Source organism: Argentina anserina, chromosome 4 (assembly GCF_933775445.1).
Source record: "Argentina anserina chromosome 4, drPotAnse1.1, whole genome shotgun sequence".
Lineage (NCBI taxonomy): Eukaryota > Viridiplantae > Streptophyta > Magnoliopsida > Rosales > Rosaceae > Argentina > Argentina anserina.
In genome coordinates, this window is record NC_065875.1 from 3,688,217 (window position 1) to 3,707,408 (window position 19,192).

At 38.9% G+C, this 19,192-nt stretch overlaps 3 protein-coding genes across 4 annotated transcripts; 2 read left to right on the forward strand and 1 right to left on the reverse strand.

Annotated features, from left to right (window-relative positions):
* Window positions 1–3,402: 3,402 nt before the first annotated feature.
* Window positions 3,403–10,100, forward strand: LOC126792034 (uncharacterized). Its single transcript, XM_050518540.1, is given in 8 exon segments — window positions 3,403–3,639; window positions 3,945–4,301; window positions 4,303–4,623; window positions 4,713–4,886; window positions 4,944–5,129; window positions 5,210–6,232; window positions 8,225–9,012; window positions 9,514–10,100. Coding segments are annotated over 7 exon segments (3,375 nt in total). The 5' UTR covers window positions 3,403–3,639; window positions 3,945–3,956; the 3' UTR covers window positions 10,052–10,100.
* A 1,660-nt stretch (window positions 10,101–11,760) lies between these two features.
* On the forward strand, window positions 11,761–13,728 carry LOC126792524 (pentatricopeptide repeat-containing protein At3g12770-like). Its single transcript, XM_050518931.1, has one exon. The coding sequence runs from the start codon at window positions 11,761–11,763 to the stop codon at window positions 13,654–13,656; it is 1,896 nt and encodes a 631-aa protein (XP_050374888.1). The 3' UTR covers window positions 13,657–13,728.
* Window positions 13,729–14,678: 950 nt separating this feature from the next.
* On the reverse strand, window positions 14,679–17,552 carry LOC126792526 (probable folate-biopterin transporter 8, chloroplastic). Of its 2 annotated transcripts, none has more exons than XM_050518933.1 (2): window positions 16,889–16,939; window positions 14,679–16,353 (listed from the first exon to the last, which is right to left on the reverse strand). In XM_050518933.1, the coding sequence occupies exons 1-2, from the start codon at window positions 16,937–16,939 to the stop codon at window positions 15,211–15,213; spliced, it is 1,194 nt and encodes a 397-aa protein (XP_050374890.1). In that variant the 3' UTR covers window positions 14,679–15,210. The 2 variants fall into 2 exon arrangements, with proteins under 2 accessions (XP_050374890.1, XP_050374889.1); XM_050518932.1 differs by having other exon boundaries at window positions 14,681–16,364; window positions 16,889–17,552.
* Between the last annotated feature and the right edge of the window lie 1,640 nt (window positions 17,553–19,192).

Below are 19,192 nucleotides of genomic sequence, written 5' to 3' on the forward strand. Positions count from 1 at the left end.
AGCTGTTTAACTTAACGTCTTAACCGTATCTGTATCTGTAGTTCAGTACTAGATATCAGGCTCTGGTATAGATAAAAAATAAAGGCATGCATCAATTTTCCATTTTCTCTCTTCTAGGCTCCATCTTGTTGGGTTGTGAATGTATCTCATCGCACAATTAATAACACCAAAAGAAAATTTTCTATTTTATTGGAAAATTACACGGATGGAACATAAACCGTGCATATAACATTGGAAAATTACGTACACACACTATTTCGATAACAACCCAAGCTAGTTTTACTAGCTGATATATATACATATATATATATATGGATTTTCTCAAATGCGGAGGTCCGCACCAATGATTTTGGTGCGGATTTCCATCTTTTTACCACTTTTTGATCGAATTTTCTCATCTTCACCGTCTAGTATCTAGATAATATTGTGTAGATCATCTCTGCAAAATTTCAGCCAATTTGGTAATCGTTAAAGCCCTCAAAATCGAATAACAAATGGACGGACCGAATTCTGTCGTACATGAACCGTTCATATTTTTAACAGAAAAACGCAATTTTAAGGGCCTTAACGATTAACAAATTGGCTGAAATTTTGCAGAGATGATCTACACAATATTATCTAGATACTAGACGGTGGAGATGAGAAAATTTGATCAAAAAGTGGTAAAAAATGGAAATCCGCACCAAAATCTTAGTGCGGACCTCCGCAGCCAAGAAGGGCTATATATATATATGTGGAGCTAGTTAATTGAACCGGCCATCAGTATCTCAAGTTTGTCTACGTAGTAGATCAATACATTAAATATCGTATATGATCGAACCAACCTCTGTTTTTTTTTTCCTTTTTCGAAACAACCACCTTAAATAGGAAATTATATTGTCTTTGTTCTTGCTGAAAACCCTAGCTAAGCTGCTGAAGGAAAATGCATGTCTAGCTCTTCATATGAAGGGAAATTAAAGTCCAAATTAAGTTAAGCAAACCAGGAACTGAATAATCACACGTCTTTAGCATTGAAAAGCCATTTACTCGATCAATCAGGGTGTTTGTACATCAATTGTACTTGGAGAAGCATGAAAGCAATACACAAGATTACTGGAAAATTTTACATCAGTACTTAGCTTACTCAGGTCAAGCTTTTAGTGACACCTTTGTCTTCATATCGTTTTAAGCTGGTTTATATATACAATTGTCAATTTATTAAGATAATTGCAATCTTACTATTTCATTTGTTTATACCAGCCTACCAGGGTCTTTGTATCTTGATAAGAACTAGATTCTTCTAGTTACTGTTGATTTTATATGATATCTTTCTTATGACAACCTCAATCGCCAGTCCAACGTCAGAATATAAATCCCAAAATGCAAACATATAGCTTCAATAAATTAGGCATGCTTTAGCCCTGAGTGTATAATTAAGCTTCAAAATCTTGAAAAATAAAACAGCTCCTAAGAACATCAATATAAAATTGAGTGAAAGTGTGCATACTCGCCGACTATATGTTTCAATTCTATTATCAAACAGGAAAATCTCACACACATATTTTTTTACAAATAGGAAAATTAATGTAAATAAGCGTTATTTAGTTTTCTTCACCGATAAATTGTACAATAATTCTGTGTGCTGTCTCAAATTATATGCTTGCTAAAACGGAGGGCACTCACTACAGTGATGTGGTGATGCCGTGATGGAGGTGGTTGGCGATTTTTCCAAGAATACAATGAAATGCTTTCTAGAAAAGTAGTGTCATGAAACATTAGTGATTATTGATTAGTGTGTAATGTAATGTGTAAAAGATACCAAGGTACGTCTCCTTGTGCATTGGTGCTTTTGGGTGATGAGGTCTGCTTTCTAAACTTGAGGCCGCTTCTCATTCTCAGAGAAGGGACAACTTTCTTGCTAGCAAAAGGCAAAGGGTATTTAGGTGATATACGTCTTTTTTTTTTTGTAGTTCATTCAAAAGAATCTTAGTTCATTAACAAATTTGTTGATATACGTCTTTTTTTTTTAGGAAATTTTGGTGCCATAATTTATATGAGTACGTGTTCCTTTCAGTCAATCTACTTCATCTCTTGTTCTAAAAAAAAAGAAGTTTTTATTCATATCTCTCAAAATAACACTTGGATCTCTATATTTTACCTAGATAATTTTGACTTAGTCAATGCATACGAAATTACCAAAAAACATATAACAATAAAAATATAATAAATTAATAATTCTTTACTTATCTATTATAAAATAAAAATATAGATAATTATCCTTTATATTTATTGCTAGACAATCTAAAATGGGATATCAAATTGCATTAAATGATTTAATTAATTACCTTCTTTTTTGGATAAACATCATTAGTCAAAAAATTAATGTAATTAATAAACATGAAATTGAATGTGGACGATTTAATGTATAAACTATATAACTATATAAAATTCCCCTTAAGCTTCGATTTGAGCCAAAAATAAATAAATCTCGTTCATTAGAGGTTAGAATATTTCATATACGTTGATGAACAAAACTCGTTAATTAGAGGTTAAAATATTTCATATACGTTGATGTTACTATCAATGAATGAAAAATATAGTCTACAAATTTATTATGAATTTAAAAAACGAGTGGAAGAGTGATCGAATTAATTCGAGAAGATAGTTTGTGCGATTATTATGCATTTTTCGAGTTGTATATAATAAATAAATTTGAAATAGAGTATGAAAGAAATTAATATATAGTAGTATGATTTGATATATCAAATTAGATAATGGGCATTTAAGGAAAATGTTGGATGTCGAAATAGTATTTTATGTATCTATAAAAGCAAAATGGAAGTCTATTGAGTAAGGAGATATAAATACCGTTTTTAGATATATGAATAAAAACATTCTTCTCAAAAGTCTATTCAAGTTCTATGCTTGTTAAAAAAAAACCAAAGGGTATTTTGGTGAATCAGTACTAACGATATAAATCATTATATTTGCTATGGTCGTGCGCCGTCACTTTGTTAAATATCACCCGACCTGAAAACTCAAAACCAGATGTCTGAGAAATTTAAAAGCAAAAACTCTCTCTGTTTTCACCATTCTAACTACCACCTCCTTCTTCTTCTTCTTCTTCTTCGACCCCAAACGCAAAATCCTAAATTGCAATCATGCAATCTTGACTTGTAGGCCCGTAACGCTTCAGACTTCAATCGGGTAGATGTTCGATCATCCAATCTCGTTTCATTTATATTGCACAGAATACAACACGATTCACATTTTTTAAGTATCGGACACGCCACGTGGCATATCATAAATTTTTGACTTTCCGATACGTTGAGTACGTCATCAATTTGATAATTAAAAAAAAAAAAACCTAAATCTGTGTTTTAGAGACTTTTCTTTCTCGCCGTTTTCCACCTCACTCAGTGGCAAGCTCTCTTGAATCTCAAGCACCGAAGACTAAGAGTGAGACGCAGCACCTACCACTTACCCTAGCTCCTAGAGGTCTCCATCAGTCGATGATGCCAGAGTCGTGGAAACGAGGCAAATATATTTCGTGACTGTCTCGGCAGCGCAACTCGGCGACTCCTCTTCTGGTCACGGCAGCTTCTCTGTCTCTCCCTCTGCCGACGGTTCTAGATCGGGATCTCCGTAAGGTTTACTTCTGTGAGTTCAATTCATTGAATGGGTGTTGAATGTGTGATCTGGTTGATAGTTGAATGGGTGTTGATCTGGTTTTTTAATGGGTAGTCGGGTAGTGGTTGATCCTTAGCTTTTACTTGTGTAAGTTCTGCTCATTGCATATTACTAAAAATCTGTGGTACGTACTTCTGTGCTTTTATTGCATCTTATTGGGGTTTATGATCAATCGGGATTTAGATAACTAAGAAAAGGAATCTACTATTTTAACAGATTTAGAATTGTATATTTTTGCTGATGCATTATCTGATTATAGAGCTTTGATTGTGAAGTTTTGAGCTGAAATGGAAAGGAACTCAGTTGCATGTGTGATGGAATGGAGCGTAGAGCTCGAGAAGGCCTTGCGGTCCACGAAGCCAGGCCGCTCGCTCGAAGCCATATCAGAAATTGCGCTGAAATTGGTACAGTTAAGCAGAGAGCCAGAGCGTTCTCCGGCTATCTACCACATGTTTGGCCTGATTGCCGGTGAGGACAAGCTCTTCTACAATGCTATTGTTCTGCGTCTCGCAAATGCGTTTAAATGTGGAGATAAGGACACAAGGGTCTGTGTTTTGAAGGTGTTTTTGTACGAGTACCGGAGGAGAAACAGAGTGAGAGAGTATAGGGGAGTGTTGTCGAGAATTGAGGATTGTTTTTGACGGTGGGGATGTTGAAGATAGGGCTTTGGCTTTGGGGTTATTCGGCTGCTGGGCAAATTTTGCTAAAGAAAGTCTGAGCATACGATACCTGGTGCTTTCTAGTTTGGTTTCGCCTCACATTATGAAGGTAAAAGCGTCTTTATTTGCGGCAGCGTGCTTTGCTGAATTATCTGAGGACTTTGCACGGATTGTTTTGGAGATGCTGCTTCATTTGATGAATTCACCGGAAACATTGCCTGGTATAAGGCTGGCTGGAGCACGCATGTTTTCCAAACTTGGATTTACACATTCCATTGCAATGAATGCTTACAAGGTTCTAACATAGATTAATACTTTTACACTTTTTATTTCTTATGCGTATGATGTAAATGTTTACAGTGTCTAATTATTAATACGCTGCAGACAGGTGTGAAGTTGTTATCGGAGTGTCCGGATGAGGATTATCGGGTTGCCATGCTGGTTTCTGTTTCCAAGCTTGCTTCCAGGTCAATGATTATTCTTTCTGAGCATGTATGTAATTTAGTAATTCAAGTTCCTATAACTAAGCAGGTACGTACTATGATGCCAATTTCTTACAATACTTGATTCACAATACACGTTGGCATCTGAATGCAGGTTGACTTGCTTGTATAGTTTCTTGACAAGGACCAAACTTTTCGTCTTCGGGGAACAGCACTAAGATGCCTGCATTATATTTTCAGTAAAGGAATTTATCAGGTTCCTTTTAAAATATCTTTGATGAACACATTATTGAGCATGCTAGATGCACCCCAACTCCCAACTCCTGTGCTATTTCAAGCACTGCAGACGTTGCGTAAGGTGGTTTCTTAGATAATATGCTTGAACTTGTCATTAGCACTTTACTATTTCTGGTTTTCTTACAGTAGCTGTTTGTGCAGGTAATTTTATGCATGCATCCTAATATACCCTTTGATATCTTTGAATCCTCTAAGCTTTTGAGCATTGCTACGAATATATATCCATCTCCAATTGCATCAGAGAGCATGTTAGCCATTTTTGTTTTGGTAGATATATCAAAAAGACTAAAGGGAAGCACACGGGTGGAGTCATTTGTGCATTCAGAATCTATTCTCCCATCTCGGGTGGTTTCACTTATCATAGATCAGATCACTTTGATGGTGAAGCCAGTTTTGTGTCGTTGTCAGTTCGATTCTGTAGTGCTTCAGATATTTAATTCCCTTCTCAACCTTCTCATTGCTCTAACTCGAGAATATCCTGATTTACATCTCCTTGTATTGGATCAAATATTTGGGTTAATCAAGTCCATCTCAATTGTTGATGACCCCGTCATGGCTACAACAGACACAGGTGCCTTTGTTCATGATAATGTAGATCTGAAAGAGAGCTCAGTTATCAGGTCGAAGCTAGTATATGGGATACACAGATTTTTAGTGACCTTTCTGGAAAATCTCAGTGAAGCTGATACCCTCTCCACAAAAATATTTGGAAAGGTGAAGATTCTGGTCGAACATGTATGCCAGAGTAACTTGTTTGACTGCTATGCATACACAATTTACTCTTTGCTGTTGCATCATCAGTTCATTTGGGGTCACTTGGTACATGAGAACGAGAGTAGTGGCAATAGACTCTCGGGTATATCTGTTCATAATTGCTCTGTTGAACATGAAACTCATGTCATTGAATTTGCTAAGAGGATGCTAACAGAACAAAATGGTTGGGCTGCGTACAGAGCAGGAAAATATGCAGTGTGTCAGGGGGCCTGGCACACGGCAACTTTTATATTTGAGCAGTTGGTGAAAAGGGTTTGTTTTGATCTAGGCTGTCGTTGGTTGAAATCATTAGTTCATTATGCTCATGGGGAGTGGAAATGCGAGCTGCTTCGATTACCAAAACAAGGATTGGAGACGCACAAATCCCCTCTTACAGCTTGTAATTGTTGGGTTTCCAGCCCATGTGTTTTTCCTAAGATTGTTTCTTAGAGTATGATGTTCCGGTAAGGATAGAGAATCCTTATTGATGATGGTTTACTTGTAGAAGGAGGAGGCTTTATAGCCTACCACTATTAGGAATATGATTCCTATTTGGTGAGGAAACATGTTTGTTCTTATGGCTATATAAGGAGGGGTTATGCTCTAGGTTTAGGCATCACAGAGACAAAGAGCATAGTGTGTTCCATTCTCGGTTAGAGGGTGAGAGAGGGCAGAGAGGAGAAAGATAGGAAGAGTAGAGAGTCCTTGTCTTTTTAGTCTTTCTTGTGTACCCATTATTATCATAGTGGAAGTGTGTTTATGTCCGGTGGATGTAGGCAAAGCTATTTGCTGAACCACCTTAAATCTGTGTTCCTGTGTTCTTTTCTTTGTGGTTGTTTCTCTTGGTTTGCTGTGCTTGTTCTGTTTCTCTGACTAACTTGTTGACCGATTCACTACAAGTGGTACCAGAGCCTGGTTGAAGGTTGGGTTCGGCTGAAATCGGTGTTGTCAGAATGGATGATGATGTGAAAGGCACAATGATCAAACTCACCCACAAGAATTGGGTGACGTGGAAGCCAAGAATGGAGGATATCCTGTATTGTAGGGATATGTATGAGCCCATAGAGGGTGCGGCTGCAAGGCCAACCAATATGGATGATGAAAGGTGGCAAGAGAACGGCCACATGAAGCGGATGTGTCGAAAGTGGAAACAAAACAAAAAGAAAAGCAAGTACCAAGATGAAGATAATGGTTATTCTGCTTGTGTTTCGGATGAGCTTCTTAATTTACAAGAATGTCTATATGTGGGTGACAAGGGTCATGATTGGTTCGTGGATACGGGTGCAAGTTGTCATGTTAGTTCCAACTTGGAGCTCTTTTCTACATACAAGGCAGATGACTTTGGGATGTTAAAGATGGGCAATTCAAGCTACTCCAAGATTTCGGGAATATGAGATATTTGCATCGAGACTAATCTGGGTTACCATATGACATTAAAGGATGTGAGGCACGTTCCGGATCTACGTGTCAACATACTGTCTGCAAGTGCTCTTGACAGGCAAGGTTTCCACCAGTTTATTGGTGATGCGAAGTGGAAGCTGACGAATCGATCGTTGGACGTTGCTAGTGGAGAGTTTTGTCGTTCCTTGTATAAGACACATAACTTGGTGTATAAAGATAACTTGAGTGCAATGGGTGATACTTCTTCGGACATACGGCGTCATGGTGACGGCCATATAAGGAAGAAAGACGTTCTGGAAAAGTGGTCCCAAATGTCCTTTTCCAATGGATTTTCTGAACAGGGTGAAGATGGTCAAGAGTTGTTCCACCAACAGGGACAGGTGATGAGTTGTTCGATCAGGGGGAGCTGCATGCTCCAACCACATAGTTCTGCATCAAGTCAGCTTGGGCGGACTCCCGGTGATGGAGTCGCGCCGGTGTACCTCCCTCATGGTCTGGAGGGGGAGATTGTTGGGTTTCCAGCCCATGTGTTTTTCCTAAGATTGTTTCTTAGAGTATGGTGTTCCGGTAAGGATAGAGAATCCTTATTGATGATGGTTTACTTGTAGAAGGAGGAGGCTTTATAGCCTACCACTATTAGGAATAGGATTCCTATTTGGTGAGGAAACATGTTTGTCCTTATGGCTATATAAGGAGGGGTTATGCTCTAGGTTTAGGCATCACAGAGACAAAGAGCATAGTGTGTTTCATTCTCGGTTAGAGGGTGAGAGAGGGCAGAGAGGAGAAAGATAAGAAGACTTGTCTTCTTAGTCTTTCTTGTGTACCCATTATTATCATAATGGAAGTGTGTTTCTGTCTGGTGGATGTAGGCAAAGCTATTTGCTGAACCACCTTAAATCTGTGTTCCTGTGTTCTTTTCTTTGTGGTTGTTTCTCTTGGTTTGCTGTGCTTGTTCTATTTCTCTGACTAACTTGTTGACCGATTCACTACAGTAATATCAAGGGGCCTATTTACAGCAAAGAGCTAGCAGCAGCTTACAACAGTCTCTTTTCTTCTCTGGAAACATTGAGAGTCGATGTCACAACAGACCAATTTTATTTTCAGAGATGGTTTTTGTCATTAAGAGCAAAGTTACTAGGAGCTGTGGTGGGTATACATGATATTTCGAGAAACATATTAAAAAGTAGGCAGGGTCAGAAAAGTTCTATGGTTGAATATTTTATTCCGTTGCAGAAACTTACTCAGATATCTCTGCAGTTGAAGAGGGTGGCACAAGAATTTGATCTAATAAAATCATCTTTCATTGACATTGACAAGAAGAGTTCAAGTATCATTTCAGCACTTGCAATCAGTTGTTCTCTGTTGGCCTTTTGTTATGGCTTTGGTCTCTACATTCCAAGCCTAGCTGATTCAGTGACTACTCGTGGTCCAGGTGTTGCACTCAATGACGCTGTACTCGTACAAAATTTAGTTGGGCGGTTGAGGCACGGTAAACATGAAACCATTAGAGATCTTTTTCTGCTCTGGGAGGCGGGTGGAAAGCCTTTAGATTGGTTACACACACGATCAAGAGTCCAAGCAGGTGAAAGTTTTACTGAAGCAAGAGATATTCTTGAGGTCAGTAGTTATGCGGTCACAGGATTTTGTAGCTTGAAAATCAAGTATAACACAGTGCAGAATGAGGAAGGTTTCACCTGTGTAACCAAGGATGGCGTGCAATTTTTACTTGAAACTGTTACGAAATGGTTGCAGATCCGTATACGGACTCCCAAATACTACTTCAACCTGAGGTACGCTGCCAATCTGACAACACTAAGTTTATTGAACTTAGTTTTTTGTTATCTTTACTTTTTTATGCTAAATCACCATTTTGCCTTATTAAAATACCATAATTTGCCAGAATAAGCAGTTGCCTTTAATTCCATTTGACCAGTCTTCTTGTGTTCATATCTTTTATTGGTTTTCAATAAATTACCAAGAAGGTTGCCAGCAAAGTTTTATTATACTGGTCTCCTCCAATTCCCCATCTTTCTTGATTAACTAAATGGTAGATAGGAAATAAATTACATTCTCTACGAAATGATTTGATGGACCAGCACCAATTCTCTTCTGTTAGGCTTATTAAGATATTGTTAGTATCCACAGTTTTACACTTTCCCAGAATCGAGGCAAATATCTTGTTAGGACGCTTTCTTAAGATTGTCCATTGTAAATGATTGTTATACTGCATGATTAGTAATTGTTTTTTGAAAAGTATGATTAGTATGATGTTTGACTGTATAAAAATTCAGGCCTTGCCTTGGATCAGAACTGTTTGCTGTCAACGAAACGAGAACTCCAGATGGAATATGTGTGTCAGTAGGCTTCCACTTGTCATTAAATCTTTGCCTTCAATTAAGAAATGTGCCACCAGATATTCCAGTGCGGTTTAACAAATTCTACTGCATGCTCTATTGTAAACCATCTTTTCCGGGGTCAAGAGCAAGTGGAATACACAAGGAGCAAGATGTGGGCACCAATCAAGCTTGGGAAACCGATGACATCGTAGAAAATTATGATTTGCTGTTAAAGTATGCAACCAAAAGCAGCACGAAAAAGAGTAATAAGTGTGGAAGGAGTAGTGATGATGGGGAGTTTGTGAATTCATTCGTGCATTTTGAACTAAATGACAGAGGACAAGGGTTCTCAAGTTGCTTGCTTGATGTTTCTGGTTTTCCGGTAGGTAATTATAGTACTAAATGGTATAGCTGTTGTATTGATAAGCAGGGAAAGTGTTGGACCCTCCCCTCCTTGAATCCGGGACCTTTATTTACTGTACGGAATTTCTAGATTGAGAATTCAATGTATCATTCCAAACATGTAAATATCTTTTCTAATGTACATGACCCTTTTTTTTTGTGTATTTTTGTTTATAGTAGTTCTCTCAGATGAGGTTTCACTCACTGCGATTGATGTTATCGATCTGTCTGTTTCTATTGGTGTGGTTGCATGGCAAAGTCTGAATACCATATTAAACTATGATGATTCACAGCTTGTCTTGATTAGTTTCGACAATTTCAGGCTGCTCAGCCTCCTCATCTTGATTATATGTGCTGTTGCATCTAGAGCTAGTTTCTAGTTTTCCTTTTCTTTCTTGGGCAGACCTCGGTTGTACTAAAATATATGAACAGTGAAAACTCTTTTTGGCCGTTTATGGAGTTTTTTTCACCAACAGTCCCTCAATTCTGGTGTACCTACCAATGTGATACCCAGACTCTAGTATTGCTATCATTGAAGTACTTCCGTTAGTTTTTTTTAACTTTTCCGTTATCTTGGTGACGTGGCAGGTACGTGAGGCCCACAAAGAGGGTTAAAAGACAAAATTAACCTCATCTGAGAGGAGCAATGTTTTTCCCGCCCTTTACCTTGAGAAAGACACCCAACAATTCCAATTTTGGCGCCAATTTGCCCTCCATACTCCGTAATTTGTGTCTCTTATCTAAACTAAAGAACTACCGCCAACCAGTCGACCACAATCTGATAAAACCTAGATCAATCTCATTTTCTATTTTTACCCTAGCACTTGTTAAACTAACAGAATAAATATAGAAATTTATATGGAACATCTCATTTCCACAATCTCATAAGAATATAAAAACACATAACTTAACGAAATTCAAATACATGTTTAAGTACCATTAGTTGCCACCTTTTATGTTGATCTGCCATGATTTTTGCTTGTAAGAACTAATGGTACATGTAGTTGAATTTCGTTAAGTTATGTGTTTCTATATTCTTATGAGATTGTGGAAATGAGATGTTCCATATAAATTTCTATATTTATTCTGTTAGTTTAACAAGTGCTAGGGTAAAAATAGAAAATGAGATTGATCTAGGTTTTATCAGATTGTGGTCGACTGGTTGGCGGTAGTTCTTTAGTTTAGATAAGAGACACAAATTAAGGAATAGGGAGGGAAAATTGGCGCCAAAATTGGAATTGTTGAGTGTCTTTCTCAGGGTAAAAGGCGGGAAAAACATTGCACCTCTCAGATGAGGTTAATTTTGTCTTTTAACCCTCTTTGTGGGCCTCACGTACCTGCCACATCACCAAGATAACGGAAAAGTTAAAAAAAACTAACGGAAGTACTTCAATGATAGCAATACTAGAGTCTGGGTATCACATTGGTACGATTAAGAGTTGAGGTATCACATTGGTAGGTACACCAGAATTGAGGGACTGTTGGTGAAAAAAACTCTTTGTTATGTGATGCTATTTGAGCGGAGTTCTTTCTTAGATTAGTGGTGAGTTGATATTGACTACTTTTGCAATGGTTTGGATTAGTTTGAGATGAGGCATTCTTGACTCGTGTCTATTGTTTCCTGCGATTAGACTCATTAGAATACTAACTTCTACATGCTTTAATTTTAAAATCAATGGAGGGAGGCTTAGTTTCATTTTGAAGCTCTAAAATACCATTCTTGTTATGTTGGAGTCCAACCAAGTTTGACATAAAAACTCGAAATCCCCCGCCAAATTCAAACTCTCCTCTCTCCGCGTAATGAACCTGTCCGCTACCCGCAGGACATTTACCCTCAAAACCTTACGATACTACACATGTGCCACTGCCCTCCACCACCCTCCTCCTCCGAATCTCCACCACTTTCTCCACCTCTCAATCACCCACCGCCGTCTCCCACTCGCCCAACAATCCCACGCGCGAGTCCTCACCCATGGCCTCCACCAAGACCCCTTCATCGCCACCAAGCTCATCTCCGCCTACGCTCTCTTCAACCGCCCAACCGCCTCCAAGCTCGTCTTCGACTCCCTCGAACCCAAAAACATCTACCTCTGGAACGCAATGATCCATGTCTACGTCAGAACTCGACTTTACAACCAAGCTTTCAGTTTGTTCATCCAAATGTTGTCTTCTTCAGTTTGTGAACCAGATGAGTTCACGCTTTCGACAATGTCCAAGGTTGCCGGGGAAGTTGGGGACTTGTCGGCCGGGAAATGGGTCCACGCGAAGAGCGTGAGAGCCGGGTTTGGTTCGGATGTGGTTGTTGGGAACTCGGTGATGTCTATGTACTGTAAATGTGGGGAGTTTGGGGAGTGTAGGAACGTGTTCGATGAAATGCCTGTGAGAAATGTGGGGTCTTGGAATGTGTTGATAGGTGGGTTCGGGAGTAGCGGCGATGACAATGGGGTGTTGGAAGCTGCTAAGGGAATGGTGAGGAGTGGGTTGAGGCCCGACGGGTTTACTGTGTCGAGTTTGATGGCAATGTGTGGAGGGGAGGGTGTTGGGGGGTTGGGGTATGGGAGGGAGATGCATTGTTATGTTGTGAAGCACGGGTTGGATTTGGGTTTGGATTCGGATGTTCATCTTGGGTGTTGTTTGGTGGATATGTATTGTAGGAGTGGGAGAGTTGATTTGGGGAGACGAGTGTTTGAGGGGATGAAGTGTAGGAGTGTGTATGCGTGGACGGCGATGGTCAATGGTTATGTGCAGAATGGTGTTGGTGATGAAGCGTTGATTGTTTTCCGGGAGATGCAGGTGGAAGATGGGACAGAACCCAATAAGGTATCACTTGTGAGTGTTCTCCCGGCCTGTGTTTCACATGCTGGTTTAACAGGTGGGAAACAAGTTCATGGGTTTGCTATCAGGAAGGAGATGACTCATGATGTATCTCTATGCAATGCTTTGATCGATATGTATTGCAAATGTGGGAGCTTGGATTTTGCAAGGCGGGTCTTTGAGGATGACTCTTTCTGTAAGGACGCAATCTCTTGGAGTTCAATGATATCGGGGTATGGATTACATGGAAGGGGCGGGGAAGCCATTTCTTTGTATAATAAGATGCTTCAGCTTGGAATCAAACCGGACATGATAACAGTAGTAGGGGTTCTTTCAGCTTGTGGCAGGTCAGGATTGGTAAATGACGGCCTTTCAGTTTATAGGGCCGCAACAACTGATTATGGAATCAAACCAACAGTGGAGATGTGTGCTTGTGTGGTGGATCTGTTAGGTCGATCAGGAGAGCTTGATCGGGCGTTAAATTTCATTAAAACGATGCCTGTAGAACCTGGTCCAAGTGTTTGGGGGGCTTTAGTTACTGCTTCTGTATTGCATGGGAACCGCAACATGCAAGATCTAGCATATAAGTTCCTCATTCAACTAGAACCAGAAAACCCTTCAAATTATATATCAGCATCAAACTTTTTTGCTTCTTCTAAAAGATGGGACGTTGTGGCTGAAACAAGAACAAAGATGAAGGAAAGAGGTTTGAGGAAGACCCCAGGGTGCAGTTGGATCAGCATTAATGGTAAGACTCATTCTTTCTATGTTGCTGATAAAGTACATCCTTTCTGTGATATGATCTATGAGATGCTTGACTACCTTGTCTTAGTAATGAAGGGAGTTCCCGATTCTCATGACTCGTTAGAATATTCAGCCTAAATGATAGATCAAATACATTAGTTAGAGATGCTTTACGTATATTCTTCTGGGGACAAATGAACTGTAATTCTATGATGACTCGAATCATAATCTCTCCCTCTTGAGAATTTTTTCGCATATTACGCAAGAGAGATTACTTTACATATGATAGTATATTTGGTTTAGTTATCCCTTGAAAACAACTTGTATTTCTCTTTATGTCTGTTTTCAACTTCATATCTATCTATCCACAATTGAGCCTGCTGGCATTGTGGCTTTGTTTATATCTCGATAGCTTTCCCATACTTCCTACCATGTGCCATATGACTTTGCCTGGTGAAACATAAACATACAAAAACTGTGCTAGCTGGTCTGGAAGAACTAAAACTCTAAAAGAAATGCTGGACCAGATTCATTAGGTCATTTAAGTATCATCATAGTCATGTTAGAGATAAAAAGGAAAGTTCTGCAAAATAATTCTAAAGTTCATTTGTGCATTTAAGGATCTGGTTCCCCGAAAATGATACGTGCCCTACTTTGCTATCTTTGTTCTATTGGAATCACCTATTTTTGAGCAAGATTTTATGCTGCTAAGGTACCTCTCGGTAAAATTGTAAACCTTAAAAATCATTTCTTTGAATTTGATAAAATCAGCTACAGTTGCTGTTAAGTCATGACATCAAACACTCCTATAGGTTATAGCAGTATCCCTGATTTTGCTTGGAGACCTTTTCCTATTTGCTCAAGTTTTCTTTTCTTGATAATATCAATGAGTTGACAATATTACTTATGCTTCCTCCTAAAACAAGTGAACTCTGATGTCCTGAACATCAACAGTTACTCCGACTTCATATATGCTTATAAGTACAACACCCCATATTCAGGTGTTTCTCTAGAACTACTACAGTGTTCAAACTTGTGTTGCCATTTCATAATTTTGAGCATTTCAACATGACCATGAAAACTGGCAATGTTTGCATCTGAGAGGTTAGGTACCTAGCTTCATGATTTATTTTTAGTGCAACGTTCTTTTTGTCCTTGCACCTGATTAGCGTATGACTCTAATTCTGGAAAAGGAAATGAGTGGCTAGAGTACCCCTGAGCCTTATCTCCAATATACACGTAGAAGTCCCAAAATTCATACATAGTATTTCTTCTCTCTTTAGGGTGGTCACGCCATATGATTAACTAAACATGCAGTTAGCTCATTCCATTAATCTATGGGATAGTCTTCCTAATCTATGATACATGTTCGAACAGCTCACACGCGATGGCATCTGTATTGCTGATTTCTGGAACAAAAGCTCTGTTACATCCAACTTATTACCTTTTCAAATTCGGCTCCAACATGAGGTAGTAGTTTCTTTGTCATAGTCTGGAAATTCGTACCAGTAAATGAGATGGAGCCTCTTCCTATGATAAGGATGGTATGAACGACATGAACAACCAGAGGAAGTGAGTGGCTTGCTCATCTCTATCTTTCCGGTGCTCTTCAGGGCAATCTGGCATATGCTTCTCATTTTCAAACCCCTTGTTCCTCAGAAAGAAATGTTAATGTGCAAGAAGTCTGATTCGTCAACTCTCTGCTTCAGATTCCCTCTCTCGTCTGTAGATATATACTGAATCGTATATCACTCTACCAACCCTTCTATTTTTCTGACTCCTCCTGCTTAAACTTGTCTTCCTCTCCTTCCCAGTAATAGCTTTTGACACCGGTAAATGATGAATCCATCCCAAGGGAAGTAAAGCTGCAACAAACTGTATCAGAATCCCCAAAGGCAGGCTTGAGTAGTCGCCGGCTGTTACTCCTATCACAGAAGCCAATCCAATACCAGAAAAACCGCTAACTATCGATGAAACAATCAGGGCTGAAGCTAAGAAAGCAGTGAGAGAACCTTCACAACCTCGAGGACATAAATGGGCAAATAAGACTGAGAAAGGTAAGAGCTTGAACTGTGCAATTGTTTCTGCTAAACCAGAAAAACAAAGAACAAAAACCTCATTTGGAATCCCTACTCTCAGATTGATCTGTCTAACTAGAACAAAGTCGAGAAGGAGGGAAAAGGCATACACAAACTGCACAATACCAACCAACTTCCTCATTGGAACTTGTTTCCAATAACGGTCATAGAGTACAGTAGTGGAAAGAAGCATCAACTGGCCAATCACTCGAGACATGCCAATGACTGAAGGATCAAGATTTAAACATTGTGTTTGATAGCAAAAGATAGAACCTGACAGAACTGGGACAATGGCAATAGAAGCTACAATCCAAGTCAGCGGACAAACAATTGTTTTCTCTTGCATTCCCATCATGAGATCCGATACTTGCTTCCTAAGACTTTCCAAGATTGGTTTCCCTGCAAGACTGTGATCTGACAACTGTGGTAAACCAAGAGATTCTTCTCTTATTCTTGATGAAATTGCAAGCTGAGCGGAAAGTAAAACCGAAAATAGGAGAAACATGGTCTGTGGCGGTGCTTTCATCAAGAAATATCCGCCTACTAAGTTCCCGAGGATTCCACCAGCAGCTAATGCCATGAATGCATAAGATTGGAGGCCTTTCATCCTATGTTGCTGGCCATATTCTGCAACAAGAGCATCCTTTGCTACTTCTGTAACGGATGCTCCAAGATTACTGAGAAGAACACATACCATAATGGTTGGGAGGGCCTTAGCTGCAACTGGAACCAAAGCTAGTGATCCCCAAGACACGACCTGTAGAAGAACTGAGAAGTTTGATATCCATCAGACTCTGTGCAAGTAAACAGTGATATGTTGATTGGTTTTTTTTTTGTTGATTGAACATAGCTCATAGGTTTTAGATAGCAATATTCACATTTTCCATTGCGCCTTTTCAAATTTCAAATACGGCTCAATTTACTTCACAATGCATATTGATAGAGAGTTCCATTAACCAACACTTTTTCAGGATTGATTTTAGCACTACAACAACTTTCAGGGAAAGGGGCTAAATTAAAGATAAGCTAGTTAAGGTTACATATGTAAAACTGTAAAATTGATAGAGAACTTTTTTTTTCTTAGGTTAAGGAATCTAATCACTTTACGTCCGATGAATCAAAGGAAATTGATATCATGTGAATTAGACAAACAGAGACTATAGCTTAAGAAAACGAAGAAGAAACGAGTAAGAACCAAGCTGAAGTTTCATGATGCATAAACAACTTTACATTAACAAACACAATTCAGATTAGCAGAATGAAGGGGATAAGGCAAGGGATTTAGAACTAACCTCCAATGGAAACATATGGAATTCTATGAGCACCACCAATGTAAAGAGCATCAGAGAGGAGTCCATACAAGGGCTTAGCTACCATGGGAAGATTACCAGAATGTTGAACAAGTTGCAATGTTGAAGGATGCATATTAAGATTATAAGCCATATGAAAGTTCAAAGCCAACCAAGGAAAGCACCTAAAGCCTTGCACCCAATACCCAAATCCACACAAAATCATCATCTGCTGGCTTCCCACTTTAGGAAGGCCTCTCCTTTCCACATTGCCCCTGTTTTTCTTGGCCTTTCTGTAAACAACCCGAATTGGGTTGGCCAAGATTGGATTTTTAAGCTGGATTCTGGGTTCCTTGGGGTTGTGAATGGTGGTGCTATCTGGGTTGTGGCGGTTTAAACAAATGACGGGTGGTTTGGACTGAAATGGATGCTTTCTTGAAAATTTCATCACTTTTGGATCGATTGTTGTTGCCCATGGACTTTCATATGAAATTGTTGTGTAAATCATGGTAATCTGGAGTAGTTACTCAAAAACACAGACACAAAATAGGAGACAAAAATTGAGCTCTCAAGCTTTTTCTATCACCTCCTCAATTTTTGACTCCCAAAAACACATGAATGAGAAAATGAAGGCTTGCTATTATTAGACCAGGACTTTTATGGAAATTTATATCAAAAACCCAGTAGCGAGAGAGAGAGAGAGAGAGAGAGAGAGAGAGAGATCTAGAAGAAGAGTGAAGAGAGATTAAAGACAAAGAAGAGCATAGAGAGAGAGAGGTTGATGTTTACGTTGAGGTTGAGGTTGGGTTCGTCCTAGGGTGTTTTGTCTCTGCTGTCATTGCCGGGGGAAACCACGCGCCGCACGTGAGAGTGTGGTCCGAGGAAATTAGGGGACCACCCGCTCGGGTCGGGTCCACGTGTCCGATTTGGAAAGGGGTCCGTTTTCTGACCCAATCAGGAGATCTGAGTTGAGTGACGACGGACTGATTGGGAAATCTCGGACTTGTTTTAGATTCGCGGTCCATAATTCTCGGTTAATTTTCACAGAACGACATTCTAGAAGAGCGCGTGTCGTTCACGTTCAGACCGGGACCGATAGTGTGAGTGAAGCGCGTGGAGTTATAAGTAGAGCTTTCTATACTACAGAACACTTCGGCCTTTATTTTATGAACATAAATTTTGAAGCTTGAACGACGGCGTTTTGTTCTTACACATTGTTAATAGCAGAACCCAAATGAAGAAAACTGGGTGCAGTTTGTATGGATTGAGGGTGGAGTAGGGTTGTAAAAGTATGTATTCGAGGCTAAGCAACAATTTTCAAGGGTATCCTTTAAAAAAAAACAATTTTCAAGGGCAATGTGGAAGGTGATTCCAAGATACTAATTCACTACATCAATAAAAAATGCACTGTGCCTTAGAAAATCAAAATTCTGGTCTCGGAAATCAAGATCCCCGCTTCTCTTTTCCATGATGTCTCCTTAGTTCATATTTGGTCAGTACCAAACTTTGCAGCTAATGTTGTTCGCAATTAAAGGTGGCAAATGGGCCGAAAATCTGATTTCGACATGGATCATGTCCGTTAAAAATCGGTCAAGTACGGTTTGAGTTCGTTATTGTAAGTGGTCGGGCTAGGCCTAAATATTTTAGTTCATTGGCCTGTCCCAGTCCAAGTTCGTTTTGGGCACGGCCCGGACACAAAAAAATCATGGACCGGCCAGTTAAACACATAATTTTATATTATTTATATAAATATATAAATAATTATAATAATGAGAATTGAATATTAGACATTTTAAATATAAATCTTTTGATTATTTCATTATTTTAATCATATTATATCACAAATATCATCAAAGTAATGATATAAAAAGTGATAGTTTTTTTGTAACAAAAAAAAGTCATAGTTTTGCACATATAACGTTTTAAAAATAAGATTATCAAATGTATTGTGGTATTTTTTATTTATGTTACTATTCTAAATAGTTATACAAAACAAAAATTTTAATTACATATTTTTTTAATGTCGTGCTGGGCTTAAAGTTTAAGCAAATGACTCGACCCGAGCTCGATAAGAAAAATAAATGGGCCGGCCGTGCCCGATCTGTTTGCCACCTCTATTTGCAGCTATAGTGCATCATCAAAACGTTGATAGTTGGATGTCAGACTTTCCTAGTTCTTTTAATAGCTTTAGAAGATTTGACAAAACTGGTGTAGGTTGTATTAGACTATTAGGGGGTTAAGTGTTGTAATTTAAATTCCTCATGAAAAAAAAAACAATTTTCAAATGCAATTGCACCCTAATAATAC